Genomic DNA, 17879 nt, shown 5'->3' with positions numbered 1-17879 from the left:
CCCACCCAGCCACCCCACCGCACAGAGGTCCAGAAAGAATCAGCGGAGGGCACTGATTGGCTGCCATTTGCACCCCCACACTCTCAGGGGCACCGTCCGTCCCCAGGTCTTGATGACTGTCTGTCCCTGACATTTTTGCAGATTTTACAAATGCATCTAATGGTCTAAGTGTACCAACCACGTAGGAGAAGGAGGGCCCCTCCTAGGACGCACATGGGACATTACTCCCAGGCCCACCCCTCTTGCCTCCCATTCCACCAGGCCCCTGGGGGGCAGGCAGTCCTGACACTCTCCCAGGTCATGTGTGAGCAGATGGGATTAAGTTAGGTGGTGAAGGCCCTACAGGTAGAAACCGGCTAGGCTGGGACAGCACTCACGTCCTCTGAGACCAGAGCACACCGGGCTCCTTCCCAAGTCTGTGGCTCTGAGCTCTATGCTGCTGCTGTCCCTGTAGTCCGCAGGCAGCCCACCCCTGGTCCCAGCAGGGTCAACACCTTGCATCTTGATATAGTTTGGATGTTTGTCCCTTCCTAATCTCATGTTGAAATTTAATCCCTAGTGTTGGTGGTGGGGCCTGGTGGGAGGTGCTTGGGTAGATCCCTCATGAATGGCTTGGTGTCTTCCTCGAGGTAATGAGAGAGTTTCCCACCGCAAGACTGAGTGTTAAAATGTGCCTGGCACCTCCCTCCCTGCCTCTCCTCTCTGTGTCTCTATTCTCCCTTTCTCCTCTCTGTCCTCTCTGTTTCTCTCTCTCTCTCCCTCCTACCCTTCCCCTTTCTCTCTCTTTCTCACACTGTCTCTGTCTCTCCTGCAGAAGAAGCACTATGCTGCTTCTACAGCTTACAGAACTGTGAGCCAAATAAACTTCTTATTTATAAATTAGCCACCTCAGATAACACAAACAGACTTTTATCGCAACACAAACAGACTGAGACAGACCTCACTCCCCACCAACCAGCAAGGTCCCCATGGCCCTGTCCAAGATTGTCCTCAGCTGAATTCCTGCTTGTTCTCACTCACAGCATGGCCATGACTGGTCGCCAGGTGGACAGGCCATGCATCCCTGCAAGGAGGACAGCAAGGTAGAGGGCAAGGACCCCCCTGTGAATCCTGAGCCTGGCAGCATCCAAGACCACATGAATTGCCTGGTTCTGCCCTGTCCCCTCCAGCTCCATGGTCTCTTGTGTTCCCAGTGCTCCTGCATTTCAGGCCCAGACAGCACTGGGCATTCAGAGCTCCCCATGACCTTTAAGAGAACGCAGCAGGCCCTGTGACAGTGGGCTCATTTCTGGAAAAGGCAGGGAAAGGTGGTGTAGAGTGAGTCCATGTGAATGCACGTGTGTTGTGTGTTCTCCTGTAATATCTTAGCAAAAAGACATTAAATGCTGGATAGGAGAAATGAAGCTTGTTTTGCATTTTATTTCAGTTTGGCTGTGTTTAGAGGGAAAATGAAAGGAAGAGATTAAGACAGGCAGGTTGAAAAGAGATAACATTAAATTAAATAAAATTTTAATATAAATAGAAATGCCCTTAGAAATAGACCTGTGCATAGAAACACATATATGTGATGTGTCTCTAGGCCTGTACAGGATGCAGATCTGTACACAGCACAGGTGGGCATCATCCCCACTGTACTGCATCCAAGCTGGTCACACACTGCTGATCCTTGTCTTCTCCCGACATCTGAGTCCTTGAGGCTGCCTCTCACCTATCTATCAGGAAAGACAATTCAAGATGTTCCAAAAATGCTGTCTTTCTTAAGACACTCATATCCCAGAAAACCAGAAAAGACACATGGAGCTATAATTCCATGCAGCCACTGGGAGCCCCTGGAAGGCAGGGCTGCGGTCTTCTCTAGCCTGCTGTTCCTCATGGCTCATGACTTCCTGTGTCTGGGGTAGAGGGACGGGAGGGCAATTTCTTATGGAGTCTTCCTAGCACAAAGGAAAGAAGCACTTTCAATCAGGATACATATATTAATCTCAAGTCCTAAAAGATACATCACATTCCAATCCTGGTTCCTTTGTTAGTTGGGGATTTGAGAAGGGAAACGAGGAAGCAGAGTGGGGCCTCAGCAGAGGAAGCAGGGTGGGCATAACGGGAGTGGCACACAGACAGAGACCACAGGCAGGGGCTGAAGAGGGAGAGGAGACAGCTAGGAACAGCAGAGGCTTTCCAAGGCAAGTTCCACTTGTCTCTGCTGCCTGAAGGCAGGGCGACAGTCTCCAACTCCTGAAACATGCATTGGCTAAGTCAGAGGAACCAGAGGAAAAAGTAGTTTGAGGCCTTGGAGTTTCATGGCCTCATCCTGTCAGGGGCAGAAATACTGAAATCCCTACCACTTACCAAGCAAGTCATGGGAGATAAAACCTGGCTTCTCCTAATGGACATTGGAGATACAATTAGCCTCTTGAGTCATAACCAACACTATGTTTAAAATAGATACATCTATTTTAAAAATTTTTAATTATGGCAAAATACATACAAAATGTACCATCTGAACTATTTTTGAGTGTGTACTTCGGTAGTGTTGTCTATTTACATTGTCATGCATCCAACCTCCAGAGCTTTTCATTTTGCAGAAACTCCACCCATTAAATAATTCTCTATTAGACACATCTGTTTAATAGTTACTTTCTTCAAGAGAATTTTGTCTCCTGCTCTTCTCCTTGTTTGGCTACTTCCTTCTCCAAGTCCCCTTCCCCTCTCTCCCTCCTCCCTCTCTCTCTCTACACACACACATACATGCACACACAAATACACACACACACACATGCACACACATGCACACACATGTACACCCATGAACAGATAACACGCAATCTAACACAGCTTATCCTTCAAGATTTATTGCCACCACCCCTCTCTCTTTGTGACCATTGTTTACATACACAGTGATATGGTTTGAAATCTCACTTTGAATTGTAATAATCCCCACGTGACAAGGTTAGGGATAGCTGGAGATAACTGAATCATGGGGTGGTTTCCCCCATACTGTTTCTGTGGTAGTGAATAAGTCTCACAAGATCTGATGGTTTTATAAATGGGAGTTCCCCTGCACAAGCTCTCTGCCTGCCACCATGTAAGACATGACTTTGCTCCTTATTCACCTTCTGCCATGATTATGAGGCCTCCTCAACCATGTGAAACTGTGATTCAATTAAACCTCTAATCTTTGTAAATTACCCAGTATCAGGTATGTCTATCAGCAGTGTGAGAACAGACTAATACGTATAGGAAGAAACACAAATCCCCCAATTTATAGAGATCCCACAGGGGAGGGCTACTAGTTCTGTCACAGGGGTCCCCCAGACCAAATGACCTGTCCATTCAGGACTCTTAGACAGGAAGAGCCTCAGGCCAAAGGAAGCATCCAGATGGAACCTGCTGAGTTAGCACCCAGTGGGTTCAGACCTCTGTAAGGGATTGTTACCCAAGCCAAAGGGATTCATTCCTCCTCTGTGTTGCAGGAAGTCAGGAACCCCGAACAGAGGGACTGGCTGAAGCCATGGCAGAAGAACATAAATTGTGAAGATTTCATGGACATTTATTAGTTCCCCAAATTCATACTGTTATAATTTCTTACGCCTGTCTTTACTGCAATCTCTGAACATAAATTGTGAAGATTTCATGGACACTTATCACTTCCCCAGTCAATACTCTTGTGATTTCCTATGCCTGTCTTTACTTTAATCTCTTAATCCTGTCATTTTCGTAAGCTGAGGAGGATGTATGTTGCCTCAGGACCCTGTGATGATTGCGTTAACTGCACAAATTGTTTGTAGAGCATGTGTGTTTGAACAATATGAAATCTGGGCACCTTGAAAAAAGAACAGGATAACAGCAATGTTCAGGGAACAAGAGAGATAACCTTAAAGTCTGACCACCTGTGAGCTGGGCAGAACAGTGACATATTTCTCTTCTTTCAAAAGCAAATGGGAGAAATATCACTGAATTCTTTTTCTCAGCAAGGAACATCCCTGAGAAAGAGAATGCATCCCTGAGGGTAGGCCTCTAAAATGGCTGCTTTGGGGGGCGGCCATCTTTTATGGTTGAAGCTGTAGGGATGAAATAAGCCCCAGTCTCCTGTAGTGTTCCCAGGCTTGTTAGGACGAGGAAATTCCCACCTAATAAAGTTTGGTCAGACCAGTTGTCTGCTCTCAAACCCTGTCTCCTGATAAGATGTTATCAATGACAATGTGTGCCTGAAACTTCATTAGCAATTTTAATTTCGCCCCAGTCCTGCAGTCCTGTGATCTTGCCCTGCCTCCATTTGCCTTGTGATATCTTATTACCTTGTGAAGCATGTGATCTCTGTGACCCCCACCCTATTTGTACACTCCCTCCCCTTTTGAAAATCACTAATAAACACTTGCTGGTTTTAAGGCTAAGGGGGCATCATGGAACCTGCCGACATGTGATGTCTCCCCCGGACACCCAGGTTTAAAATTTTTCCCTTTATACTCTGTCCCTTTATTTCTCAGACTGGCTGACACTTAGGGAAAATAGAAAAGAACCTATGTGAAATATGGGGGGTGAATTTCACCTGATATCTGGCTGAATTTACCCCAATACTCTGATTTGCTGTAGGGAATGGAATCAGACCTCACCCTAACCTTTGTACTTGGTGATGGGTAGATCATCAAGCTGAACAAAGGTGCGTGGCTGTGTTCGGTGCCAGCAAAGAGGACCTGGACATGCCCATCTTCTGTCCCCACATATATGCAACTAAAAAACAAAACACCAAGCAGAGAGGCATGCATGAAGAAAGCACATTGGGAAGAGCCTCCCACCTGCCATTGCTTTATTTTCATGGATAAAGTAGTCACAGAGGTTGGAGGGATGCCTCAAAACACTATTAAGCATCTTCACACTTTTTCTCCATCACAGTGAATTCGCCATTCCAGGGAAGTGCTCCTACCAAAAAGCTGCAGCTTAATTTCTGAAAAAGATGACAACAACAAAAATTAGTAGAGTGCCAAAAAAAAAAAAAAAGAAAAGAAAAACAATTGTCCTGTTGCTAAGTGTCAGTTTAGGCGTATGCTGACAGATGGGTCACCACTCTTGAGTGAGCTCCCAGGAATCTGCAGAGCTAGAGGCTGCAGGCTTCATGGCCATCAGCAGTTGCCCAGAGGGATCTCTGTTCTATTTTAACCACAGGAAGACAAGAAATGTTAATAATCATAACATTGTGGTGCAAGTTCAGTTATAAACTTGACATTATGTTTAATTCCCTTTAATACAATGTAAATGAAATGATTCTAATTGTTAACTAAAGTATGTTATTTTATTGATTAAGTAATCCATTTTAATATTGGCAAGGTTGTGGACAAAAGGGAATGCTTACACACTGCTGGTGGGAGTGTAAATTAGTGCACCCATTGTGAAAAGCAGTGAGGTGATTCCTCAAAGAACTAAAAACAGAATTACCATTCAACCCAGGAATCCCACCCAAAGGAATATAAATTGTTCTACCACGAAGACACACGCACATGTATGTTTACTGCAGCACTATTCACAGTAGCAAAGACATCAAGTCAGCCTAAATGCCTGTCAATGGTGGACTAGATAAAAAAAACAATGTGGTACATGTACACCATGGAATTCTACACAGCCATAAAACATGAGATAATGTCCTTTGCAGTAGTATGAATGGAGCTGCAGACCATTATCCTAAGCAAACTAATGCAGAAACAGAAAACCAAATACCACATGTTCTCACTGATAAGTGAGAGCTAAACAATGAGAACACACAGACACAAAGAGGGAACAACAGACACTGGGGCCTCCTGGAGAATGGAGGGCGGGGGAGAGAGAGGATCAGAAAAAAATACCATATCGGATACTGTTCTTATTACCTGGGTGATGAAATAATCTGTACACCAAACCCCTGTGACACGAATTTATGTATAACAAACCTGCATGTGTACCCCTGAATCTAAAATAAACTTTTTAACGTCCCTTTTGTTCTAATAACAAGTCAAGAGCAATTTAGAAAATTCTAGGGCCTAACATATCTTTTTTTCCAAAGAACTCTGCTTTACTTTCAAAATATCATTGAAATGACAAATAAAATATCCTATGTGTATGTGACAGATTAATGAATGGATGGATGGATGGGTAGATAGATGGGTAGGCAGAGAGATAGTGGTCCTGGACAAACTGCAAAGGCCATCTCGAATAGACTGAAATCACTGGGGCACTTCCAGGAGTTAAGAGGCAGACAAAGTCAGAAAGAAGAAAGTTTAGTCCCTTCTGAGTATTGAAAATATGCAATAAAAAGTACTGGATCAAGATGACTTTATAGGCAAATTACATCAAATTTGGGAAACCAAAAGCATCTGCTTGGAAAAAGAGAAAGTTTTTATTATTGACAAATGTCTGCTTGAACATGTATGTCTTAAAAACTGAGACGTATCATGGAAATCTTAGACACAAGTGGGCTCCTTGAGAACAATTTTCTTTAATGCACTTTAATATTTTCTACAAACTGCCAAAAGCAAAAACTTTTCTACAATCCTTAAAAGCCCGGGAGAAAATATAAATTTAAAGCAACCATACTCCTAATACCAGTAAAAGATAAAACAAGCATAAAAGATCAGACAGCATTCAGACAAGCTCACTGCTGAAATGTTTGTCCTGACGGGTCATTTATTGTGAGCTGGAAATGATAGGGTTTGTTTCATCTGAGCATACAGAGGCAGTTTTCATCAAACATAATGGCAGGGCAGTTCATAAATGTACCTGCAATTTCCTGTGCTGTGGCAGTGCATAAAGCAGTGGTTCTCAAAATGATCCTAAGGCCAGCAGCAGCAGCAGCAGTAGCACCACTCAGGAACTCATTAAGAATGCAAATTCTTAGACCCCATTTCCTGAATTGGAAACTCCGCCGGTGGAACCCAGTCATCAGGGTTTGTCAATACCTCCAAGTGATTGTGATGCCTGCTCACATTGGAGAACCACCAATGTAAAGACAGGGACAGTGATGCACCTGTTGGGCAAACCTGCAGAACGCTCAGGCCTTCATCTGTCTGGGACCAAGTACTGGCCTATGAGCTGCTCTGAGATAAAAAACACAGGCTTGAAGCCAAAAGCCCCTGGGCCAAGTCCTCCTTTCGTTGGGAGTCTTTGGGTTTGCCCCAACCTTCCTGGAAACCTGGACTGACCCCAGCAAAAATCAACTGTAAACCCAGGAGGGTGGGGCCACCCTCTGGCTTAGTCATTGCTTAATCTCCAGCACCCAGAATAGACCTGGTGCAAAGCACGTAGCACCTGGTGCTCAGTAAGTTTCTATGAGTGGATGAGTGAATGAATGAAGTTCCTTTTATGTCTGTATGGGGATGAGTGACCGTGGGCCCAGCAATAGTGGGTGGCTTGTCTGGACCCGAGAGGACAGGCTTTTGGTGATTATGTGTTGTCCAGTGTGCCTGCATCAAAAGGCCAGAAGTCAATGCAGCCCTTGAGATAAGAGTGGTCTTGACAACATCCTTTCTGCAGGATGAAGGATGAGAAAGAAGCTCAGAGGGTTTCACCACGTTCCGTGGCCCTGGATCTTCTGCTCTAAAGGCCACAGGGTTGGCTATCTGGGGCTAAACACTGGGAGCCACCCAGACCTCAAAGAGAAGGTCTGCGTGCCTCAGCTTTCTCTCTTGGGCTCAGAGCTGCCTAGGCCGTCACAGACGAGTGGTTCATCACCTACCTTTTTCAGCTTGGAGTTTTCTTGAATGGCGCAGATTTCATTAGTGCTTAAAGGCTTTCTGCAATCGCTGCGGGCAATTTCTACATCAATAAGGTATTCCAGAAGATTTGTGACCTGTTGGTTAGCAATTATGCAATTTTATTCAAAAGAGTTGTACTTTTTTAAAGTTTTGGCAAAAAAAAAAAAAATTACTCTTACTCTCGTCCTTTCCACTTTCCTTCCTCCCTCACCCCCAGACAGAGCTTTAGCGGAAGGCTAAGATGCCCACTGCCTGGAGCCCTGTGTACAACAAGATCAGTCAGGACTCCATAGACTCCTGGAGCTGGACACTTGAGTAAAGACTCCTCTCCAGTTTGTCACCTCCTTGAAAGCAAGGCCTTCTCATTCCATTTCCTGTCCCCAAGCCCAGGGCATGCTGCATGCTCAGTGAGGACTGAGAGGTGAAAGGTGGGCTCTTCAGAACCATCAGCTCTCCTGGGCCTGAGATGCTCAGGTTCACACAGGCCTGACCAGGGGACAGCCCCCTCAGCCACATTAGGCCCCAGTCCCTCAGATTCCTGTGAAACCTCCCATCCTCTGGGGTTTCCCCACCCAAAGCCCCTCCCACCAGCTCAGCACACAGTCCATAAGGACCCATGCAGGCATGAGTTTGCCTGTCTTGTTCTCTGCTGAGTCTTTAGTGAGTAGAACAGCAGTAGGTTTATAGCAGGACATTAGTATTTGTTGAACTCATTAGTGACTGAATGCAATCAAGGCTACTTGTGATGTCCATTTAAATCTGTTTTCATCTGGCATTAAAGGATTACAGCAGGAGATGAAGGAGTGTCTGCTAGTTGGGTCCAGGTTCACCTGGACTCACCTTTATCAGGTCTTTTCTCATGGCTAGCACTCTATTTGTCTCCCAACCTTAGCAAATACATGAACATTTGATTTGCAGTTTGGGGTTTAAATGAGTTAATCTATGCGAAGGACTTAGAACAAAAGTGCAAGCGTTTGTAGAAAGTGCTCTGTGTGTTCACTGCCTTATTGATGCTGTGGAAGTGTCTAGGCTCTTAAGCATTCACATATTTAGGATTTTTGCATACTGATATTTTTCTCATATACCCACTCTTTCAGTGTGGCTTCAACTGTGCCACCATATGCAAATGTCCACCTATATGGAGAGACACCTTTACCTGCAGCTGGGCTTACAGTGTCTTGACCACCAGGAAGACATACTTGTCCTCGCTCTCTTTGTTGTATTCTTGCATGGCAAACCACAGACACTGCTTCACGTTGGCATTTGAGGCATTGACGGGTTTCAATTTCCTCAACACCCCCGTCTCATTCTTCTTTGGGTCTTTCCTGGCCACCAGGGCCAGGGGAATGGTGAGGAGGATCAGGGAGAGACACCGGCACCTGGGCATGGTCCCTTGGGCAAGAGGCAAAGTCGAGTCTCCTCCTCGTCGTCTCAGGGCTGGAGCTGTGGGCAGGATGGGGTGGCCGCGGCTGCTGCTGTGGGTTCAAGAATCTTCGAGCCACACACTGCCTCCTCTTAGCGTCAGCCCAGCTGGATTCAAGACAGGCCATTAGGGTCACCCTTTGGGGTTTGTCCTCTCTTTCTCCAAGGAAACCCACCCAGGAATGCCAGTTAAGGAGTCTCTCTACCAGCCTCCCCTCCTTACCCTGAGAGCAATCTGTGTGTCTAGGGAGAGTTCCTCTCCCCTTAGGCCCCGATGTGGCTATGCCTACCCCTGTGAGCGTCACCCTTGTTATCTGCTTCTCAGTCCTGTATGATGTGATCATGAAAACTGTGGCTGCCCCAGAGGCCTTGTGGCCTCAGCCCTTGGTGGACTTTCAGCCTGCTGTGCCTGCAGCTCCTTCTTACTCCCTGTGGAGCTGGGAGCTGACCTGACCAGTGGTTCTCCTGGGTCTTCAGCACTCTTAGTTCATGCCTGTGGCCCAGTCAAGGGTCTCTGTGGGTCCTGGTCTCTGGTCTCTCTTGCCCCCCTGAGTCCACGCCCTGCAGGGAGGTTACGCTTTGTGATGTAATTCAGCACCTGTGTCCTGTCCCAGTGAGGACATCTCCCACTTGCCAGCCTCGGGCCTTTGGTCTAAACAGCTCTCACAGGGGCACAGAGAGCAGGCAAATGCCTCCTGCTGTGCCCTCAGAGTCAGGGGCCTGCAATGGTTAATACTGAGTGTCAACTTGATTTGATCGAAGGACACCAAGTATTGATCCTGGGTGTGTCTGTGAGGGTGTTTCCAAAAGAGATTAACATTTGAGTCAGTGGGCTGGGGAAGGCAGATCCACCTTTAATCTGGTGGGCACAATCTAATCAGCTGCCAGCGAATATAAAGCAGGCAGAAAAACGTGAAAAGGAGAGATGGTCCTAGCCTCCTAGTCTACATCTGTCTCCCATGCTAGATGCCTTCTGCCCTCGAACATCAGACTCCAAGTTCTTCAGTTTTGGGACTCTCAGACTGGCTCCCCTTGCTCCTCAGTTTGGCAGACAGCCTATTGTGGGCCCTTGTGATCATGTAAGTTAATACTTAATAAACTCCCTTTTATATACATATTATTTATATATATATTATTTACATATATTATTTATATATACATATAAAGGGGAGTTTATTAAGTATTAACTTTATATATATATACAACCATATATATCCTATTAGTTCTGTCCCTTTAAAAGAACCCTGACTAATACAGGGCCCCTCTGGCATCTTCTGCCCACCTGTGCCAATGACTCTGGCTTCCTGAATGCCTGGCCTCTGAACTCCCTTGGCTTGGGCCAACAGTAACCTCCTGCCCTGTCCTGCCAGGGTAAGGGTCATGTGGCCCACTCTGATGCCCAGGCCTGGCCCTTAGTGGGAGGAGGGGGGCATGCACCTGTTAAGCTCTCAAAGCTTCTGCTTTTCTGTGAAAATCCCAAATCAGTGTCCAGAAAGTTCCTGGTGAGGCAGAGAGGCGAGCATTCTTCCTAGGCTGCAAAGATCAATGGGTTCTATGAGCAAGGGCAACGTACAGAAAACACATATGGGGCAGGAATCTGTCAGGCAGGTGGCAAAGCATTGCAGACTACAAATGCATTATGCTGTATTTAAACTTTCTCTCTATGACTAGATTCTTCAGTTTCTCATTTTCAGCTGTTACAAACAGTATTGCAGTGAACAATCCCTTTCCAATATCTTCATGATGTTACACAAGTATTTTTGTAAAATAAAAGACTAGATGGAAAATTGATGCAAAGCTTTACGCAAATTTAAATTTATTATTTATTGCCAAAATGTTCGTCACTTACTAATTATATATTCATGATTTTCAAATCCTGCTGCATGTTAAAAGTACTGACGGAGATTTAAAACACCAGGGCATACCTAACTGATAAAATCAGAATCTCTGGAACAGGGTCCAGGAAGCCAGCTGTTTTTAAAGTTCCCCAGGGGTTCCAATCTGCAGCCAAGTTTGAAAATCAGTGTAGTGGATCTGCACTTCCCGATATTAATGTGCACATGAACCACCTGGGACTCTCGTTAAAATGTAGGTGCTGAGTTTGTGGGTCTGAGGCAAGGCCTAGATTCTGCATTTCTAACTAGCTCCCCATGTGATCCAAATTCTGCTGATATTCAGATCCCAGTTTGATTAGAGAAGTATTGACGTGTGACAATCCCTGCTTCTTCATATCTTTGCCTTCAGCCTAGCCTTTCTTCATGGAATAGATGATTATGTTCCATTTATTTGATTTGTACTATTTGTATTATTAGTCAGGGTTAACCATGATTTCATAGAGACTCACTGAGTCTAGGAGCACCTGATCAAGGCCCCAGGATGCATGTAGAGCAGACTTCCCCTTGGTGAGGCCAGCTGTGACACCCTGAAGCAAAGCCAAGCCTCCTGGACAAGCCAAGGGGCAGTCAGCCTATAGACCTATGTCCCTGAAAATGAAGGCCTACTGTGGTTAGCTACAGGATAGGGGTGGTTTGTTATGCAGCACTTCTGGGCCAACAGCTGACTGCTACACACACATTCACTGAACCAAAGCAGTATTTCTAGGTTTTAGACTTTGGAGAAGTATGTGGTGGTGGTTGTTAACTAGGTAAAAGATCCAAATCGTATACCCTTAACACTTTTATGCTCCTTTGGCCTTCACAAGCATGCACACTCACATGCACACATACATGCACACACACACACCATCATCATGTTGATATTACTTAGAAATTTTTGATTTGGGCTTTCTCTGAACATAGAGAGCTGCTCCAGTTACTTTGCACACTTTTCAAGCAGGAGTAAATCCTCACTGCTGCATGCTATCAATTGTGAGGCTGTTTCTTACATATCACAGCTTATCTATACCAAAACTTTATAGTTGAGGTCTTTTGTTTTCCTTTAATTTTAGAAAATATATCTCCATAATTTCTTCAAATATTTCCATCTTTTTATTTTTCTTTCATTTTGAGATTTCTATGGTCTTTTGGGGGAAGTAGTTGCAGGGTTTTCTGTTTGCTTTCAGCTTTATTGAGGCATAATTAACAAATAAAAAGTTATATAGAGGGTGCACGTGTGATGCTTAGACAGATAGATAGCAAAATGATTATCACAATCAAGCAAATTAGCATATTCATCCCCTCATATAGTTACCTTTTTTTTAATGGTGAGAACACCTGTGATCTACTCCCTTAGCGAACTTCCAGTATACAATACATTATTATTAACTGCAGTCACCATGCTGCATATGAGGTCTCCAGCACTCATTCCTCTTACAGTTGAATGTTTGTACCAGTTGACCAATATCTCCCTCTCTCCTCACCCCCAAGCCCTTGGTAATCACCATTCTACTCTCTTTCTATGAGTTTGACTTTTTATTAGAGTCCACATATGAGGGAGATCATGCAGTACTTGTCTTTCTGCATCTGATTTATTTCACTTAGCATAATGTCCTCAAGGTTTAAACATGCTGTTGCAAAAGGCAGAAAACCCCATAGCCTTGGCCCAAAAGCTCCTTTAGCTGATAAACAACTTCAGCAAAGTTTCAAGACACAAAATCAACTTACAAAAATCGCTGGCATTCCTATACACCAACAATAGCCAAATCAAGAGCCAAATCAGAAAGGCAATCCCATTCACAATTGCCACAAAAAGAATAAAATACCTAGGAATATAGCTAACCAGAAAGGCTAAAGATCTCTACAGTGAGAATTACAAAACATTGCTCAAAGAAATCAGAGATGACACAACCATATGGAAAAATATTCTATGCTCATGGATAGGAAGAATTAATATTGTTAAAATGGCCATACTGCCCAAAGCACTTTACAGATTCAGGGCTATTCCTATCAAATTACCAATGCCATTCTTCACAGAATTAGAAAATCAATTTTAAAACTTACATGAAGCCAAAATTCAGCTCAAATAGTCAAGGCAGTGCTAAATGGGAAGAACAAACCTGGAAGAATCAACCTGACTTCAAAGCATATTACAAGGCTACAGTAACTAAAACAGCATGCTACTGGTACAAAAACAGACACATAGACCAATGCAGCAGAATAGAGAGCCCAGAAATAAAGCCATACACCTACCACCATCTGATCTTTGATAAAGCTGACAAAAACAAGCAATGGAGGAAGAACTTCCTATTCAATAAATGGTGCTACGATAACTGGCTAGCCATATGCAGAAAATTGAAGCTGTACTCCTTCCTTCCACCATTTACACAAATGAATTCAAGGTGGATTAAGGACTTAAGTGTAAAACGTACAACTATAAAAACCCTGGAAGATAACCTAGAAAATACCATCTGGACATAGGCTTTGGCAAAGATTTCATGATGAAGATGCCAAAAGCAATTGCAACAAGCCAGAAATTGACAAATTGTACTGTTTAAACTAAAAAGCTTCTGCACAGTAAAAAGAAACTATCAACAGAGTAAACAGACAACCTACAGAATGGGAGAAAATATATGCAAACTATGCATCTGACAAAGGTCTAATATACAGAATCTATAAAGAACTTTGTTTAAATTTACAAGAGAAAAACAAATGACCCCATTAAAAAAGTTGGCAAAGGACATGAACAGACACTGTTCAAAAGAAGACATACATGTGGCCAGCAAGCATACGAAAAAAAGGTCAATATCACTAATCATTAGAGAAATGCAAATCAAAACTACAATGAGATACAATCTCACACCAGTTAGAATGGCTATTACTAAAAAGTCAAGAAATAACCGATGCTGGTGAGGTTGTGGACAAAATGGAACACTTATACAGTGTTGGTGGGAGTGTAAATTAGTTCAACCATGGTGGAAAGCATATGACTATTCCTCAAGGAACTAAAAGCAGAACTACCATTTGACCCAGCTATCCCATTACTGGGTATATACTCAAAGTAATATAAATAATTCTATCATAAAGACACATGCATGCAAATGTTCATTGCAGCACTATTCACAATGGTAAAAACATGGTCTCAACCTAAATGCCCATCAATGACAGATTAGATAAAGAAAATGTGGTACATATACACCATGGAATACAATGCAGCCATAAAAAATACAAAACAAGATCATGTCTTTTGTGGGAACATGGTTGGAACTGAAGGCTATTATTCTTAGCAAACTAACATAGAAACAGAAAACCAAATACCTCATGTTCCCACTTATAAGTGAGAGCTAAATGATAAGAACTTATGAAGACAAAGAAGGGAACAACAGACACTGGGGCCTACTTGAGGGTAGAGGGTGAGAGGAAGGAAAGAACCAGAAAAGATAACTATTGGGCACTGGGCTTAATGTCTGGGTGATTAAATAATCTGTACAACAAACCCCCATAACACAAGTTTACCTATGTAACAAACTTTCACATGTACCCCCCAAAATAAAATGAAGTTTAAAAAATTTAAAAAAAAGAATAACTTTAAAAAATGCTTTTAATAAAGCAATTTTGACAGTCTTCCAAAATTGGAATCTACCTGCATTCATTTTCTGTGGCTGCTGTAACAAACTACCACAAATCTGGTGGCTTCAAAAAGCACAAATGTGTGATCTCACAGTTCTGCAGGTCAGAAGTCCATACTGGCTTTCACTGGGCTAAAATCAAGGTATGGGCAGGGCTGTATTTCTTTTGGAAGCTCTAAAGGAAATTGCATTTCCTTCCCCCTCCAGTTTCTAGAGGCTGACTAAATTTCTCAGCTCATAGTCTCTGATGGTTAATATTATGTGCCAATTTGACTGGGCTGAGGAATGTCCAGGTAGCTGGTAAAACATTATTTCTGTGAGGGTATGTCTGTAAGGACATTTCTGCAAGACATTAACATTTGAATAGGTGACAGAGCAAAAAAAGATCTGCCCTCACCAGTGTGGATGGGCATCATTCAATCCATTAAGGGCCAGAATAAACCAAAAAGGTGAAGGAAAGGCCAACACATTCTCCCTGTTTGGGCTGGGACATCATCTTCTCTTGTCGTCAAACATCAGAGCTCTTGGTTCTTAGGCCTTCAGGCTCAGACACCACCAGCAACTTCGGTCGTGTCTCTAGCAATGATTCCAGAAAGAAGGTTTTCGGACTCGGTCTGAATTACACCACCAGTGTTTCTGCTTCACCAGCTTGCAGGTGGTTGGTCATGGAACTTCTCAGCCTCTGTAATTGTGTGAGCAAGGGCCTGCAATAAATATATAAATATGCTATTGCTTCTCTTTCTCTGGAGAACCTTGACAAACACAGTCCCTTCCTCTATATTCAAAGCCAGGTGTGGAGTATCCTCAAACTTCTCTCACTTGCTCTCCCTCTCTCACTCTCTGCTGCTTCTACCATCACATCTCTATCTCTGACCCTGATTCTGACCCTCCTGCTTCTCTCTTATAAGGAGCTGTGTGTTACATTGGGCCTGCCCAGATAATCCAGGATAATCTCTCCATTCCAAGATCCTCAATCACACCTGAAAGCTCTACATGCAAAATACTCCCCTCCTCAACATTCAAATAGTCTCAACCCTTCATACCACCATACCAGGAGATTTGGGATGGGCTATGTAACTCCCTGAAAGTAGATTTTTGACCCCACTGGTTGTCATCAACTCCTGTTACTGAAAGAAATCTTGCACTGTCCTGTTCTTTCCCTGGGGCCCTGGTACCTGAAGTCTTAGAATTTGCTGCCAGTTTCTACGGTGAAAAATTGCTTCAAAACAAGAGCCAACCTGTAGCCGCTAGTCACTCAGGAGTCTCACGTAGCTTTTGTTTTGTTATTCTTTGATGGTCACTAGAATTTAAGTTTCCTTCTCATTTCTATAGTCTCTCTAGCATTGATTTCAGAAAGAAGCCAGCAGCCCGTGCTAGTTCACCATCTTGACAGGAACTGGAGGCCACAGGGGATATGAGCATGAAAATGGCCCTGAAGCTAAGTGAGCAGTAACCACAGGAACAAAAGCAGAGTCGAATAAGCAGAAGAAACTTCAGCTTATCCGTCCAAAGGCACATCACTAGGAGGGTGTACAAACACAAAATGAGAAAATACAGTAAACAGAAAGGTTTGAAAATAACAGAGAAGATATCTAGCATAACGGTAATAAAAATACCTCAGTAAATAAAATATTGAAACTCACAGATTGAATTTTTGAAAAAGACCCACAGCGTAGTGTCTATAAAAGACTCTCAAAATGAAAAGATGCCCAAAATATTTTTTTAAAAAAGGTTGGGAAAATGTTTAGGCAAATTTGAAGCAAAAAAATTAGACTTTCAATCTTAATATATTACAAAATAGAACTTAATGCAAAAAATAAAGTAAAAAGAAACTGTGGTAGACAGAAATCTTAAAACAACAACAACTCTGTATAATCTCCTCCCCTTGATTGTGGGTAGGACATAGAAATACAATGGAATATCATTGCTGGGATTAGGTTAGGTTATATGGCAAAGGTGACACTATTTTGTAGACGTAATTAAAGTCTCCAGTCCATCGCGCTGAGATAATATAAAGGCATATTTCCCTGCATGGACCTTACCTAACCAGTGAGTCTTTAAAGGAGAATCTAGAAAAGAGTTATACTTTTGGAATGTCAGAGTGGGGAACTCCATGGACCCATTCACCCATGTAAATGCAGGAAACCTAGACTATGAAAAACAATCTTGAAAAAGAACAAAGTTGGGAGACTTATACTTCCCAATCTCAAAACTTACTATAAAGCTACAGTCTTCAAAACGCTATAGTACCAACATAAGGATATATATAGGGATCAGTGGAATAGAATTGAGAGTCCTAAAATAAATGCATATGAGCTTGGAGGAGGACCCCAAGCCTCAGATGAGTCCCCAGTCTTGACTGACAACTTGATTTCAGCATTATGAGATCCTGATTATAGGACCCATATAAGTCTGACTCACACAAATTGAGAAACTCAGATAACAAATAGATGTTTTAACCTTCTAAGTTTGTGGATATTTGTTACATAGCATAGATAACTAATATAGGAACAAAAATAAACAAAGGAAAAAATAGGACAAGAAAATACAGTCATCAAAACATTTATATACCATCATTGCAGTCTAACACATATCTAGCAAAAAATAAGAGAACTGCAGAAAAAAAAGGTGTGACCAACATTTTATTTGATAGTTCTAAAGCCAAAAATTGATAGATCAAGAAGCCAAAAAATAAGCAGAGAGGAAAAGACTTGAAGAGTACTCTAAAAATGTTTAGTATAAAATGCCACACCCCACATTAAAAATTATAAAATTAAGGATTTCTGACCCACGGAAGACATAAGAAGTCAATAGATAAATGACAGTATAGACGAAGACATTGCCCATGTCTGAATTAATATGTAGAACAGAAAATCAGTGTGAAGATAAACTTCATGGCCAATAGAAAGTCCTGTGTTTCTCAAAATCTGTTGTGAAGAGCCAGGTTTTTTTCACATCTCCAATCAATTACAGACTGTATTTTTAAAATATAAAACTAATTTGAGGTTATGTATGATTTAGATGGCATTTTAGATTTTTCTGTCTGCCACGCACAGGATGTAAGCAGGGGACATGTCTGTGTAAAATATAGACCATTGCAGAGATAATAGGTATCATCATTTAAAAAGCAGCAGAACTCTTCAAGCGGGGTGCAACCAGGAGGCTGGAAGAGGAATGGGAGGAGTCCATTCAGGGTCTGTGGAGCTCAGAGAGCAAGTGGGGCAAAAGATGAGTAT

The 17879-nt window shown here is 42.9% G+C and overlaps 1 protein-coding gene and 1 long non-coding RNA gene across 2 annotated transcripts in view; one reads left to right on the top strand and one right to left on the bottom strand.

Moving 5' to 3' along the window:
- The window catches only part of LOC129394859 (uncharacterized), a 41031-nt gene that overhangs the window by 18318 nt on the left and 4834 nt on the right, over positions 1–17879 (top strand). The window lies entirely within an intron of this gene.
- Positions 4542–9105, bottom strand: LOC100995839 (cystatin-8). The gene is given in 3 exon segments (XM_008954734.4): positions 4542–4942; positions 7700–7813; positions 8875–9105. Coding segments are annotated over 3 exon segments (429 nt in total). The 3' UTR covers positions 4542–4858.

Source organism: Pan paniscus, chromosome 21 (genome assembly GCF_029289425.2).
Source record: "Pan paniscus chromosome 21, NHGRI_mPanPan1-v2.0_pri, whole genome shotgun sequence".
Classification (NCBI taxonomy): Eukaryota; Metazoa; Chordata; class Mammalia; order Primates; family Hominidae; genus Pan; species Pan paniscus.
This window is presented reverse-complemented; position numbering and strand designations above follow the sequence as displayed.